The sequence below is a fragment of the Perognathus longimembris genome, chromosome 17 (assembly GCF_023159225.1).
Source record: "Perognathus longimembris pacificus isolate PPM17 chromosome 17, ASM2315922v1, whole genome shotgun sequence".
NCBI classification, from domain to species: Eukaryota; Metazoa; Chordata; class Mammalia; order Rodentia; family Heteromyidae; genus Perognathus; species Perognathus longimembris.
In genome coordinates, this window is record NC_063177.1 from 43,286,204 (window position 1) to 43,302,567 (window position 16,364).

The 16,364-nt window shown below is 34.9% G+C and overlaps 1 protein-coding gene across 2 annotated transcripts in view; it reads left to right on the plus strand.

Annotated features, from left to right (window-relative positions):
• Positions 1–1,072: 1,072 nt before the first annotated feature.
• LOC125366510 overlaps positions 1,073–16,364 on the plus strand; it is a 77,615-nt gene continuing 62,323 nt past the window's right edge. For both annotated transcript variants that reach the window (XM_048367261.1, XM_048367262.1), the window contains exons 1-9: positions 1,073–1,842; positions 2,369–2,422; positions 4,833–4,886; positions 5,434–5,538; positions 6,973–7,026; positions 7,828–7,932; positions 12,375–12,434; positions 13,029–13,133; positions 13,898–13,951. In XM_048367261.1, the coding sequence (XP_048223218.1) occupies positions 1,782–1,842; positions 2,369–2,422; positions 4,833–4,886; positions 5,434–5,538; positions 6,973–7,026; positions 7,828–7,932; positions 12,375–12,434; positions 13,029–13,133; positions 13,898–13,951 (652 nt within the window). In that variant the 5' untranslated portion in view covers positions 1,073–1,781. The remainder of the gene's footprint in view (positions 1,843–2,368; positions 2,423–4,832; positions 4,887–5,433; positions 5,539–6,972; positions 7,027–7,827; positions 7,933–12,374; positions 12,435–13,028; positions 13,134–13,897; positions 13,952–16,364) is intronic.

A 16,364-nucleotide genomic window follows, 5' to 3' on the forward strand; every position in this document is an offset into this window, starting at 1 on the left:
ACTCTCCCTGAGCTCATCTCTATTTTAGGTTTGGAATTTACATTTCCTAGGCTATCAGTCAATAAGTCTGACCCAGCTTGAAGCCATCAGTAGAACACAACTAGATGAAAATGAACATGGTAGACTAGTATAGAATGTTCCAGTTGCTGAAGACTAGGGTCCTGTAGACATGGTATCATAACACAGGGTGGGAGATTGCTGGGAGAGTACCTAAATAAAAATATGCCATGCCCTTCTGCTTAGCAAGTCAGTCCACAAATCTTGGCTGTCATGGGTAGAAAAAGTGCAGGGGCTATATGCATCTACCTCCTTTCCTCTCACTCCTTTAACATGGGCAGAAAGCAGATTTGAGCTCAGTAATGTGATGGCCTCTTGGTATGTAAATACCAAGCACCACTCACAGGAGGACCTGCGACTTCCACATACAGAGCCTTCCTATTCCAAGCCTGATGGCTTCTGCAGGTGGAGTGTAGACATGTAGGAAGCTGCATTCTTAAAGCATACCTGGTTTGGGGGTTTCAGGTGAGCAGAGCTTGTTTGGTTTCATCTTGTAGGGTAGGGCAGGGCTGCTTGAGTCATACCATGGGCTGACACATCTTAGCTCAGTTTCCTATTATTTTTATCAGTCTAATCTTGATTTTTGAATGCATGGGTAAGTGCAGAGCAAGTTCATTTAGTGACAGGTCTGACCTCAGATGTTTTAAAATTGAGAAAAAGGAAATAAAGTCAAATAAACATTTTTTTTATTCAGTCATGGAAAATAGGGTGGTGTTAAAAATATATCACTGGGTACCAAACTGAGGTTTCTTATTTTCTAGAGCCTTTGATATCCTAAGATGTATAAGTATAAATGTTAATATACATATGATATGTAATATAATTAACATATTGTATTTTATGTGATTATACTTTAAAATAAGTATGTTAATATTATCACACAATCATATATAGTATATAATATGAGATATATGATATATAATGCTATACTGGATATACTACATTAAAATTATATATTGTGTAACTTATTAACATATTTATATGCATATAATCTGAAGTGATACAGTAGAAAATGGCTTTCTGCATATTAGAATGATGAGTGTTTCTTTTGCTTCACACTTCTTTCATATACAATGTCTCTCTAGTATAACAGCATATTAAATTACAAATATATTGCTTGTACAATGAAGAGAATACAAATTTACCAAACACATAATGAAGAGAATACAAGTTTGCCAAATATATACTTGTGGTGGGTCCTACATTGCTCCTACCCTGAGAAGGCAGACAGTGCTTAGTACACTGATGTCTACATTTACCTTGTGTTTTCTAATCTGGATTAGATTGGGGTGAGTACCACAGCAGATTCCAGAAAGGGAGTAGAGAAAACCTGCTTCAGTTGACTGCCTCTTTTGAGCCATAATTCTTCCCAAGTAGCCTCTCGACCAGCTCATTTCTCTTTTTCTGGTCCTGCTATCATCTTTCCCCAAGGCAGAAACCTCTCCCTTCTATTCCTCCCATATACCACAGGATGCTAAAGGCTTCTCACAAAAGCTACCCCCAGGGAATTCCAGTCTGAGGCTTTCTGCATTCTTCTCAGACTTCTGCACAAGTCCTCGGATTAAATGCTCCTCAAACTACCCAAACCAACCACCTCTCTTCTACTGTGACTTCACATGATATAGTCAAATTATCCAATTAAAATAGTATGTATACTGATATTTTCTTATCTTTTAAAAGGGAGAAAGATTAGTGCCAGTGATATCATAAAAGTTCTGGGAGACATGGGGATCGAACTCACTGAAAAAGAACTTACAAAGCTACTGCAAGTACTACCTACAGATGGTGAGCCATACAAATCCTAACATAGCCTTTCCAGGGAGCTTGGTTTTCAGGATCATTGTAAGCAATTCTCTAAAGTCACCTCTCCCATTATTTTCTTCTAAAATGTGCTGAACATGATTAAGAACAGATAAATTCTCTTTCATACAGACTTGATCTGTCACCAAGTTCCTCTATTGTGAATTTTGCCATCAGAATTGGTGCAAATGTAACAGTCTTACTCATTCAGGTTGTTGAGGCCTATGGAAAAAGAAGGAGGGTGAGACACACTGAAATGAAGAAAATGAAGGAAGAGGGTCAGAAAACAGTCAGGATTGTTACTGCATAATATAATCACCCCCAGAAGTTTCCCCCCTGTACACATTTTTCTCACTAAGAGTTTTCTTTTTAATATTGTATTTTGTAGGAAATTAGGGAAGATTTCTCAGGGAAAGCATTAAAAAAATCTCCTGCTGCAATTACTCCATGGCCTAATAACTGTGTGCTTTCTTTCTTTCCCTTTCAATATAAACAATGTGTTTTCTCATAGATGCTGGAAAAGTATATGAAAATAAATTGTTGGATGGTGTGAAGGCTATAAAAGGTAAAGAAGAAATATGGTTGGCATAAAAAGACTTGTAAAAAGATCAACAATGTAGCTAGAGTATTTTTTAATTGTATGTTCCTATATTTAGATATCTTACCTCATTAAATTCATTGGACAGTAATTTGATATAATCATCCAGGCTATAACACTGTAAGAAGTTTATTCTCTCTTGAATATTTCTAAGTAGTGCCCTCTCAAAAAATAATTTAAAATCTAATTACATCCAGAATATTACGTTGAGAATATTAATTTTCTGGGGATTTGCCCAACATCCATTTGGGATTATCTTTAACATAGTTTTATTTCATGAATAATCTTTTAGTTCCCTCATGTATCTTTTCCTTGTGGCCATTTAACACACAAAATGAAAGTAGAGAAAAAAGCCTGGGATTGTAGCCAGGATGCTTTTTTATTTCTTCCTCCTTTGATATCAGACCTTCACATAAGAAACAAATTTTGCTTCCTATTAAATTGCAAGAGAAGTCTTTTACAGGTGACAGTCAACTTCTTCATGTTCCAGACTCCCAGAATAGTGGCAATTAGCAACATTCACTGCAAAAATTTGTGGTTGAATATATTGTTGACAATACTGGCATAGCAAAACTTATCATTTTAATCCATTTTTTTAGGTATAGCAATAAAGCAGAACACTAATAATCAACTCTTGAACTGATTGTCACTCTCACTGGTTGCCATGACCTTCTTTCAGATAAAGACCTGTCAAGTTTTTCTCCTTATACCTCATGAGGACTAATTAATAATACTATATAACTTCAAACACACAATCATGGCCTGTTGAGTAATTCTTAAACCTCAGAACATTTTTATCTAAATTGTTCTTGACATTATAGGTGATTTGCTGAATAGTGCTAACAAATGCCTAGTCATTGATGCAAATAAACTGTGTATTTATACTTTTCATTACACTAAAATTCATCTAAGTATAAGTTTAAGCCTAAATATATCAATATTTTAAAAATCATTAGTTATTTTTCTCATTTTTGTTTGTCTGCTTGCTTCCTAAGGAGGAATAGTCAAATCCAAAAATCTAGATACTGCTTTGGGAAACCTGGAGATTAACCTCACAGAAAAAGAACATGCAGAACTGATCAAAATTCTTCCATTCAATTGTGAGCATTATAGATTCCAAGAGGTCTTAGAAAGGAATTGACATTGTAGCCTGTATTTGGTAATATATATTAACTGGTTTGTATACAAAAAATATTATGCAAAGATAAGTGAGAAACCAGTTATCATTTAATAACAAACTTGTATTATTTAGGGTGTTAGAGAAAAACTATAGCAAAACAATTTAACTGAGTTAATTTAAACATTAAAGATTCACAAATGGGACAGTAAGGTCAGAAGAAATTCAGATAAGTGCTACTTTAGCAGTATGAATGTAAAAGCAAAGTAAAGAATCACATGATTTGCTCTAGATAAACATTTGCCTTACTTGGGTATGATCCCAACTTATATAAATTAATGGTATTGTGATAGGCCTGCAGTTCATTATAATTAGCTTAAATTTGATTTTTAATACCTCCAAGCTACATTTTAGTTACATTTATATGGATTCTGGGTACAGAAACAACCCCTTGTTAATGGCTGGCTACTTGTTTTACTTAACTAAAAACAAGCTCAAGTTTTGCTTTGAAACAACTAAACTTCAGAATGGGTTATGTTTTGTCAATTTCACATAATTCTATCATTAAAGTCCAAGATGATAGCTTTATAGATGGTGAGCAGTGGTTCTTCTCCATTCAATGATAGAAGAATCCACATTCCTTCCATCTTGTAGTCCTTCCTAAGCCAATTTAGTCCTTATGTCCGCTTGATGGAATAGAAAAGAGTACATATACTATATAGCACACAGAATTTCTATAATCATCCCTTTGCTGAAATTTAGTCACATGATTATATCTACAAGCAAAGAAGGGAAATCCAGTTAGCTAGGCATTCCTCTATTTACAATTCCAGTTATAGAAGAAAGTGGGGAAAATGGTGAATAGTTAGCTTTTTTGCTAGCTATTATTCTAGCCAGCTAATTACTTTTCTAGCTTCTATTTACTATTTCTATTACTATTATAATAGCTTTATTCTTTTTTGCCAAAGAACCGTTTCTTAATTTTCATGTTTGAAAGAATAAGGCTTATAAGAATAGGGCATATCTGTTCCAGAAATCCATAGTCATTTATTTCTTCCCTTCTATGTTCTCCACATTGCTTCAAAAATAGTCAAGGCCACTTGCAAATTAGGAAATGCATATGGAGAAGTGATCTTTAGTGCAAACATCTCTTCTAATTTTTTAAAATTTTATTTAAATTAAATTGTGAGCAGATTCTAGTCCTTAATTTATTTTATTTCTTACAATATTTTCTTATCTTTCTTGTGATTTTTCTTACAGCTAGTGGGAAAGTTCATCTCCGTAATTTGCTGGAAGCTGTGAAATTTATTACAGGTTGGATTCTATAAATCTAGTATTTTTACTTTTATATTAAATTAGATTTTTATACAATACTATTGTTTTTATTACCTTTTATCTTGTTCCTTTTCTTCTATATAGATATTTCTCTGAAGCTGTGGTTTAGAATGTCATTTTAGCACTGTTTCAGTACAAAGTCTAGGATATATACTAATATGTATCTGGGATATATACTAATAAAAGTCATTAAGTTTGACAGTGAGACCTTAAATAACAAGTTATACAGTTGAATTTCATAAAGATTCTCTTGTCATTAATAGAGCCTGTTGGGAGAAGAGTATATAGACTCCTGACAAAATATATGAATCTTATACCTACAATATCCTAATTTACCTCATGTAAAATGCATCTTTTATCTTTTATTATATTAAGAATAGAATGTCAGTTTCAAACACAATTATAATTGTGAGCAATCATATTAGTCTGCATATGCATTTATAATGATTGTAATGGAATACATATCAACATGGTTTTGGAGATAGGAGACTTTTATACTAATATGTGTTATTTTATTATGTTAAAGGAGAAGAAGTTGATGTGAGTGATATAAGAAATATTCTGGAGAATATGGGAGTAACTCTCACAGATCAGGAACATGAAGAGCTGTTAGAAAGCCTACCGGTTAATGGTAAACATTTAAAATATTAATATGATCTTGAAGGCACTGCATTTTATTTCATCTGTGTGAATGTCTATGAACTTTTGAAAATGATAGCAAAGAAAATGCTGTAAAATCATTCAGAATCACTTCTCTCCTGCTAATGTAATTACAGATAGATGGACAGAATATATAGACTCTAATTTGCTAATGTGAAACTTTTGAGACTTTATGATAGTGTTTGTAGGCTGAGAAATGAGGAAAGGGAAAAAAGCACAAAGACTAGGCTTTAAAAGTATGTTCAACTATGGTATGAGGCAAATTTATGCACTTACATAAAATATATAAATCAAATATTATAAATTATTTTAAAGATAAGGAATGACCAAATTTGACCTTAAAAAGAAAAGTAACTCCTGCCTACAATTCTAACTACTTGTGAAGATCACAGTTTTTAAGTTAACCCAGGCAAAAAGTTAGTGCCACCTCCATCTCAAGCAATAAAGTTTGGCATGAGGATGTGTATGTGTCACCCTAGCTATACAGGAGGCTCCAGGTAGGATGATCATGGTCTGAAGCCAATCTTGGACCATAACCCTGTCTAAAAACTAACCAAATAATAAAAAAGCTATGATGGAGGTGTGACTTAGTGGCAGAGTGCTTTCCTAACTAGCATGATGTCCTGAATTCAAATCCAGTATTGGAAAAATTATGTCTAATGGTAGAAGAATGTTAAATGTTGAAGCTGTGGATTTATGGGATTTTTATTATAGTATTCTACTTTTATATACATTTGAAAATTTTCATAATAAAGACATTAATAGATTTTTTAAGTAATTGTATTAGAGAAATTGGTTTGGTTTGACAATCAGCTCCTGCTTTATAGTAACAAAACCTGCCATTAGGGTTAGAAGATACCTTTTGTAGACCAAGAGTCTATAAGGAAGGAATTCTCCAAGTTAAAGTGTTTTGTGAAAGAGCAGAAAAAAGGAAATTAGGAATTCATGAGGAATTTGAAAATGAAGGTTAATGTTAGAGCATTATAGATCACCAACAAAAATACTTTCAGATGCCAGCAATTGAATAAAATAGATACATTGAAAATTTTCACTTTTTTTTTTTTTTGGCCAGTCCTGGGCCTTGGACTCAGGGCCTGAGCACTGTCCCTGGCTTCTGCCCGCTCAAGGCTAGCACTCTGCCACTTGAGCCACAGCGCCGTTTCTGGCCGTTTTCTGTATATGTGGTGCTGGGGAATCGAACCTAGGGCCTCGTGTATCCAAGGCAGGCACTCTTGCCACTAGGCTATATCCCCAGCCCTGAAAAATTTCACTTTTAACCTTAAAAACAAGTTGAATTTTTTCTGGAGAAAGTTACAAATCTTCTTTATCTTAAATGAAGATGTTTGCTGCCTTGGCAAACTTCCACATGATTCACTTGTGTGTGACGTGGCTTATGTTTCTGCAGCAAATGGAAAACTCTACCAGAATAGGTTGATGGATAGTTTGCAGTCTCTTAATGGTAAGTGGAAAGCATAATGAAAAATCATATAAATCGAAGAAACATGCATATACTAAATTGTTAAATTATTAAATATTAAGTTGTGAATCTTACCCACTCAAGTTTTGATAGCAACTGTATCTTCCTGTGTAGATAGATTTGAGCCAAATTATCTCCATATTAAATTTAATTTTTTTCTATTTGGCAAAATAAAGTATATACCAAGCAGTGAAAACAAAGAGAAATAACTCTGGCTAGTAAGGAGTTGAAACAATTAGTCTTATAAAATAAGCAAAACTGAACCTATTAGTGAGAAGACTGAATTATTTTCCCATTAATATAAGTTGTTAAAGAATGACTCAGCCTATTTTAAGCTTTGTGGTTTGTAAACCTATCACCACAATCCAACTGAGGAAAAGATACTCAGTTTTGTGGGGTTTTTTTTGTTTGTTTGTTTTTGGAGGGTTTTTTGTTTTGTTTTGTTTTTGCCAGTCCAGGGCCTTGAACTCAGGGCCTGAGCACTGTCCCTGGCTTCTTTTTCCTCAAGGCAAGCACTCTGCCAACTTGAGCCACAGCGCCACTTCTGGCTTTTTCTGTAAGTGTGGTGCTGAGGAATCAAACCTAGGACTTCATGTATACGAATGAGGCAAGCACTCTTGCCAGTAGGCCATATTCCCAGTCCCAGATACTCAGTATTTAAGTCCATTTTCCCCTCTTCGTATTTAGATCCTAGACATTCCTACTGGAATTGATAACCTTACTATATCAAAATTAAGAGCTTTGGACCTTCAGTTTTACTCATATTCTTGTTGTTCTTCAAAGGAGGGCTTGCCGATGTTAAGAAAATTGATTCAATTTTGGGAAACATGGGATGGAAGCTCACAGAAGAAGAAATTAAGGATCTAAGACACAATCTTCCCATTGCTGGTGATTATTTGAAATAGTTTTGTTTGTTTGTTTGTTTGTTTGTTTTGTTTTTGGCCAGTCCTGGGCCTTGGACTCAGGGCCTGATCACCATCCCTGGCTTCTTTCCACTCAAGGCTAGCACTCTGCCACCTGAGCCACAGCGCCCCTTCTGGCCGTTTTCCATATATGTGGTGCTGGGAAATCGAACTGAGAGCTTCATGTGTAGGAGGCAAGTACTCTTGCCACTAGGCCATACTCCCAGCCCTGAAATAGTTTTAAGTAATACCAGCTGCCCGAGATGCAAAGAGTTGGAAGGATAGTGGTTTAAGGCCAGCATGGGAGAAACATTAGCAGGATGCTCTCTGGATTAGTAACTTTGGCATGGTAGTTAACACCTGTCACCTAGTGAATGAAGGAAAGCCACAGACAGGAGATTCTCTATCTGAGGCTGGCCCTCAGTCAAAATGCAAATCCTACCTGATAAATAAAGTACAAAAGGGCTGAAAGTGTAGCTTAATTTTGAGAGTACCTTCCTAGCAAGTAGAAGACCCTGAGTTCAAATTTTAGTAATCTACATACACACACATATATACTCACACACACAATTTTTATTACTCAAGAAAATTGGGGTTTTCTGTGCAAAGATCAACCAAGCTAAATGTTCATTGGGCAGAGATAGGCCTTTTACGTATAAAGTAAGGCAATGAATAACTAATTTTGTCTCATCATATTTATCAATTCATGATGCAATTCATTTCACTTGAATCTGAAACTGGGACTCCCTTTTGTTCAGGTTGTCTACAATAGTGGGAAATGTTAGAGGAAAAAAACAGAAAAATTAGAGGGCAGAAGAGAGTGAAAATCATATTAGAAAAAATTATATGGAAAAAATACAAAAGAAAGAATGCTGAGAGCAGAGAGTAACTTAGATGCCATCTACTAGCCACTAAAAGAAATGTCTACTACTACTAATCCCACTTGGTTAGGCAATTACCATTTTTGCAAGACAATATAAAAGGAACAAGAAGGAATGACAGGCATGGGACACATTCCTTTGCCAAGAAGCCGTGCAGAACCTGGCACCTGTCATGGGGTTGAGGGCAGTGAGGGATTCAGACCAGCACATATGTCATATCCTCTCTATGCAGCTACAAAATGCCTTTCCTTTGGGCCCCACTTTGTAACCCAAGGGTTGTATTCTTGGGTTTCCAACTACCTCTGACTGAACTGGCAATAGCACTTAAGTTCACCAAATCACAAAGTAATTCCATCATAAATGAGTATAATAGATGAGTAGCAACCTGGGGAAATGCTTTGGCTAAAACTGCTCATGATCATTTTCTTAATTTGTGATTTCTATTCACTGTTACGGACTAATTACTATACCCTTGTGAAGGAGATGAGTTATTTTCAGAATATATTTCTGTGCATTTATTCCTGCACATCTTTATTATTTTCATGATAGTTATTCCTTTTTGTGTTTTAAGATAAAAGACATGGAAATATAAAATTATAATGTGTAATATAGATAGATATACAGATATATATATGCTACAAAGTTTTCTTTGGCTATACTGAGTTTGAACTCACAACCTATTTGATAGACAGATGCTGCCCCACTTGAGACATATTCCAGGCCTTTTGTGCATTCAGATTTTTAAATTATTATTAAAGGTGTTGTATAGAGTGGTTAGTTACGTAAGTCAGGCAATGAATGTTTCTTTTTGGTCAGTGTCACCCATTCCCTCGCTCTCTCCCAGATTTTCCCTCCCTCTCTCATCCACAAGTTGTGTAGTTCATTTTCAACATAGTGTCTAGGGAGTACCATTGCTGTATTTGTTCACTTTTTATCCCTCCATTTCTGTGTCTTCCTTACCTTCCTAAAGACAGAGACAGATGAAAAGAAAACAAAAACAACAAGAAAAAAAACCCTCTTGTTTCCAGTTCCTAGAATTCATTACAATAAATATGATTTTATATGATTAGAGGCACATAGGCATTGTTGTCTTTGTTTTCCTCCCATAAGAATATCCTTCTTTGATCTCATTGTTCACTGTGTGTGATGCCTAGAGTTCTGTGTAAGTTAATGTGTCCCAATGTATTTTAGACCTAACTTCCGCATTTATCTCTCTGAGCTTGGCTTACCTCATTTAACATGATTTGTCCTAGGTCCCTCCATTTCCCTGCAAATAGCTTTCAATTACTTTTGCAGTAGAGTCTCACATTTTTTTTCTGGTCTGGACTGATCCTCCTACTTACATTTACATAGCTCAACTGCCACACCCAGCTTACTTATTGAGACCAGATCTCACTTTGGCCAGCTGGCCACAAACCACACTCATCCTGATCTCTGCCACCTGAGTAGCTGGGACTCCATATATGAACACTGTACCCAACCCAAGTTTTATACATATATGAAAAATGACAATTCAACATAGGGGCTCTTCCCCCATCTCATCTCTTTGCCATTCCCCTGCAAGGCAATCACTATGTTGATTACTATAGCAATCCCTTTACTTTAAAACAATTGTTTTTCATATATGTGCATTCCTAAACAGTATTTTAATGCATTCTATTAGCTTTATAAAAAGTTATCTTAGAGTATGTTTCCAATCTTCTACAATTTATTTCTTCAATATGAAATTCCTAGAAGTCATCTGTGTTTGTTATGTCACAATAGCAGTATTTCTTGGTTGTGCTGTAATGTTTAATTGAATGAGTATACTATAACTTATTGATAGTTTCTAACATCAGTGGACATTTTGTTTCCAGTTTTCACTATCATAAAGATTCCCTCCAAATACAAACATGTAGATGCCTCTTGGTGCATATATCAAAGAATTTCTATGGTTTATACCTAGAACTAAATTATGTGGAATTCTTAGGCCATAAAGAAAAGGCTAAACTGAAACTCATATTTTATCAGAAGTCTTGATGTAAATATTTCTATCAGATATTAATTTACATAGTTATAACAATTATGTATATATACATGTTTTCCTTTTATCAATCTAATGAGTATAAAATCTTTTATTTGGATATTAATTATTAGTTGGAGATATAAATTTGCTCTTATATAACTGTTACCCATATGGATGAATGATTGCCATTTTCTTATTACTTAGAGCGATTCTTTACATGTTTACATAGTCTTTTGTCTGGATAGTCTTATAGTATATTCCCATAGTTCATATATTTTCTCTTTATGATATCTGCTGATGGACAGAAATACTCAACATTGATATCTAATTGGTCAGTTTTTTTCATGATTTTTGCTTTTCAATTATAGTTTCAAATAGCCTTCCTAATGAAATAAAAAGATTCAAAAGATTTTAAAAAAACTCACTTTAAGTTTTCAAGAACTTACATATGGTATTTATTGCTGTGATCTGATTTTGTTTTTTCCACATTGATAATAATCATGTTAGTATCATTTATTGCCTTTTTTGACTTATTTCACTTATAGTCAACATAACCATTTTCAAATATGAAAATTCTATTAATTAATATATGTCTTTCTGGTCAGTTTTAGTCCATGGGTCGGTTTATCTCTCTGTACACTAATGCTACCCTAATAGTTGTTATGGCTTAAATAAATTTTGACATTTATTAGTGAAATAGGATACTTGGACTCCTAAAACTTCTGCTTAGAGATGTCAGTTTTCATTGGACAAAGTAGGTCAAACAGCCAACCCAGACATTAATGATGCAGTAAGTATAATCTTTCAACTGAGGATACATCTCATAATTTATCATATAACTCAAAAAAGAGTGAATAAAACTTACCTAAGCCTGTTAAAAAAAGCAAGGAAATACTGAAAATGTCACGTGAGAAAATGGACAATACCACATTGAAGCATTATTGAAAAGTATAAACTTAAATTTATATAAAGTATAAACTTAATTTATAAAGTATAAGCTTAAATAAATTTAAATACTGTTTAAGTTATTTAATCTTTTTTCCTTACAAAGCTAAAAGAAGACCTTTGAAAATAAATTATTTTTTAATCTCCTCTCTTGGATGTGGCAGGTTTGATTTGCTATTAAAGAATTATAAATTATAGTTACTGTTGTAATTATTAAACTTTTGACATTTCAATCTTCACTCCAATTCATTCTCAGAAAGAAGGTAAAAGTAGAAGAAGATAGAGGGATTTATTATAAAAATGTTTTAGGCTTGGGGCTGGGAATATGGCCTAGTGGCAAGAGTGCTTGACTCACATGAAGCCCTGGGTTTGATTCCCCAGCACCACATCTATAGAAAACGGCCAGAAGTGGCGCTGTGGCTCAAGTGGCAGAATGCTAGCCTTGAGCAAAAAGAAGCCAGGGACAGTAGTCAGGCCGAGTCCACGCACCAGGACTGGCAACAAAAAACAAAACAAATAAACAAAAATGTTTTAGGCTTCTCCTCACATTAAGCTTCATAGTCTATATCTTTTTGTAATTTGCCTTTCTTCTTATAGTGCAAGCTTCAAATAACATTCCAATGAAAACACTCTTGGATGGATTAAAGCCTTTTACAGGTGAGGAATTCTGTATTAACAAAATCTTCGAAGTGACAGTGTACAGTAGAAGATTTTTAAATATTTCCTATTTCAGTCCTAATTCATGAATTTTAATTTTTAACCTTTGTGAATAAAACATGTTTCACTTACCCCAAAGTTTCCTTTTATTTGTAGCAACTAAGTTTGTATAATTTACGAATATAGTTAGAGCTTCCTGGAGCTTGCATACTAAAAATAGCATTCACTAAAACATTAATAAACTCCCAAGCCAGAATAGATAAAATAACATTAAAAATAGATCTTTTATTTTCAGAAAGAACAAATAACCTAACTTAGTGAAAATTTGAAGATTCACATTGTTTATTGTTAATAGGTATAAGTGAACTGATTCTGATGTCTTAGCCAGCTGTTCAGACAATGCTAATTTTCCTTCACTTTGACTCATCCTCAGATTAGGAAATCATTCTTTTCAGCATTTTAATTTTGTTGTATTATATTTTATTATATCTGAGCCTCCTCAAATTGGGGAACACCTCATTTAACATTTACATTTTAATTTGGCATAATTATTCTGTAAGATTCTTGGGTGATAGCAGTTCATGTTTTCCAAAGGAGAAAAGATGGATGTACGAAATGTGCCTGATATGCTGAGTAACATGGGTCTCGAGCTAACAGATAAAGAACAAATGAAGCTACTGAGTGAACTGCCAGTTGATGGTAAGTTTTGTAAGTGACTTGATGCCTTTGAGTTAGCTTAGTTTTATAGAACTATTGGAGGATTTAAAAATCATTTTCTGTGTAGCATTTTTTAAATATTTAAAACACTACTCAGGAGATTAAGATAAAGAAGGTCATGTTTCAAGGCCAGACTAAGGTTTATGAGATTCATGGTGCACTCTCATCACATCTACTACAGTGGAAAGAGAAAAATGGGACTGTGGTCATGTCACATGCCTACGCAGGAAATAGCCAATGCAAAAATAGACTGGAAGTGTGGCTCAGTGGTAGAAGGCCTTAGTAGTAAGCAAGAGGTTCTGAGTTCAAATCTCAGTACTGAAAATACATAAAACAATTACCAAATAAAGTTTTGAGTTAAATAACTCGGGAGCCTTTCACCCCTTTTTAATTTAGGCCATGGAAAGTAAGCAAATGATTTAATGTCATTCCTTCTCACCAAGAGCGAAACAATCTCAGGAAGGAAAATAAAGAAAAGTAATTGTGGGAGAAAGTTTCAGAATTGAAAGAATTCAAGTCACAAACAGAGGAATATGAACATAGTACAGCCACTAAAATTGCCTCACATGTTAAAAATTGCATATTTAGTCACATTGACAGTTCTGATTTTCATTCTTCATTTTTGTTGAAGAACATGAACCTGATTATTTAGTAAAGAATAAGATTTCTTCCTGATTTTAAGATAGATAGATAGATCGGCATCTATATTACATTTTGTTTGACATAAAGCATTCTTTATCTCACAGCTACTGGGAAGGTATATAAAAACAGATTGTTGGATGGTATCAAGTCTTTCATAGGTGAGTAGCAAGCAACTTGAGGTTTAAGGTTTGTATTCTATTTTAGAGTTATTAACCCATCCTTTTCATGAGTCAATGTTTAAATTACCTTCTTAGGTTTTAAATATATTTTCCTACCTAATGTTTCTTATGGTTTTCAAAACCAAACCTTCAAAGTATACTTTGAATTTTAGATAGGTAGGCAAATTATGAAGACAGTAATATATAACTATTCCAGCCAAAATTTAATCTTGCATATTGTCAGATTGATTAGGCATTATTTTCTAGCAGAATTAGTCTATTGTCTTATTATGTTTTCCCTAATTATAAAGTATAAAGTAAAGTCAACTTAAGAAAACTGTAAAGAAAGCCACAAACATTTCTAAGATGCATTTCCCCCCCATCCCTGGTTCATCAGGTCTAGCATAAAAATAAAAGGTAAAGTGGGAGGAAATGAAGAAAGGTGTTCACTCTGCTACTTGGTGCCTGTTGAAAAGAATCTCTAGGCACAGAAAAAAAAATTGCCTCCTGGCTCCTTCATTATTCACTGGAAGAGTTTAATGTGGTTGTTTATGATACTCCCATTTTATAATTCGGAAATGCTACTATAATATAAATTTTAAATGAAGCACTAGCTGGCCACTGGTGGCTCAGGCCTGTGGTAATCCTAACTACTTAGGAGGCTGAGATTTGAGAATCAGTTTGAAGCCAGCCTGGGCAGGATAGTATGAGACTCTTATCTCCAATTAACCACCAAAAAGAAAAAAAAAGCTGGAAGTAGAACTATAGCTCAAATGATGGAGTGCTATCCTTGAGCAAAAAAGCTCAGGGACAGAGCCCAGGCCCTGTGTTCAAACCCCAGAACTGGCAACAATAAAAATTTAGAAAGGAGAAAGAAGGAAAGAAAAAGAAAGGAAAGGAAAGGAATATAAAGGAAGGAAGGAAGGAAGGAAGGAAGGAAGGAAGGAAGGAAGGAAGGAAGGAAGGAAGGAAGGAAGGAAAAACGGAAGGAAGGAAAAAAGGAAATGAAGGGCTGGGAATATAGCCTAGTGGTAGAGTGCTTGCCTCGCATACATGAAGTCCTGGGTTCGATTCCTCAGCACCACATATATAGAAAAGGTCAGAAGTGGTGCTATAGCTCAAGTGGCAGAGTGCTAGCCTTGAGCAAAAAGAAGCCAGGGACAGTGCTCAGGCCCTGAGTCCAAGCCCCAGGACTGGCCAAAAAAAGGAAATGAAACGTGAATCACCAGAAGCTTATAGTTTCTCCTCTATCCTACCTTCCCCAGTCTTCAGACTCCTGTCTCACAACTTTTTTTTTTAAGTTTTTATTATAAAACTGATGTACAGAGAGGTTACAGTTTCACACGTTAGGCATTGGATACATTTCTTGTACTGTTTGTTACCTTGTCCCTCATAACCCCCTTCCCCCTCCCCCTGTCCCCCCTGAGGTGTTCAGTTCACTTACACCAAACAGTTTTGCAAGTATTGCTTTTGTTGTTGTTTCTCATATTTTACCCTTTGTCTCTCAATTTTGGTATTCCCTTTGAATTTCCTAATTCTAATACCAGTACACACTGTTTCCCATACACTCAGATAAGATTACAGAGATAGTGTAGATACAATCACAAGAAGGTGATACACGAACATCATCAATAGTAGAAACTACAGATACACATGGGATGTTGAAAGTAGTTTCAACACTGATATAACAATCATTTTCATAAAATGGAGTTCATTTCACTTAGCATCATCTTATGGGATCATAAGGGTATAGCTATTGGGCTCTTGTGATCCTCTGTTGTGACTTGCCTAAACCTGTGCTAATTAGTCCCAATAAGGGAGACCATAGAGTCCATGTTTCTTTGGGTCTGGCTCACTTCACTTAGTATAATTTTTTTTCCAAGTCCTTCCATTTCCTTACAAATGGGGCAATGTCATTCTTTCTGATAGAGGCATAAAATTCCATTGTGTATATGTACCACATTTTCCTGATCCATTCGTCTACGGAGGGGCATCTGGGTTGGTTCCAGATTCTCGCTATGACAAATTGTGCTGCAATGAACATTGTTGTGCTGGTGGCTTTACTTTGATTTTGTTTGTAGTTTTTTGGATAAATACCCAAAAGTGGGGTTGCTGGGTCATAGGGGAGTTCTACATTTAGCCTTCTGAGGAATCTCCATACTGCTCGCCAGAGTGGCTGAACCAGTTTACATTCCCACCAACAATGAAGTAGGGTTCCCTTTTGGCCACATCCCCTCCAACAATTGTTATTGTTAGTTTTCTTGATATATGACATTCTTACTAGGGTGAGATGGAATCTCAATGTTGTTTTGATTTGCATTTCCTTTATGGCCAGTGATGTAGAGCACTTTTTCATATGTCTCTTGGCCATTCTCATTTCCTCATCAGAGAAGTCTCTTTGTAGGTCTTTAGC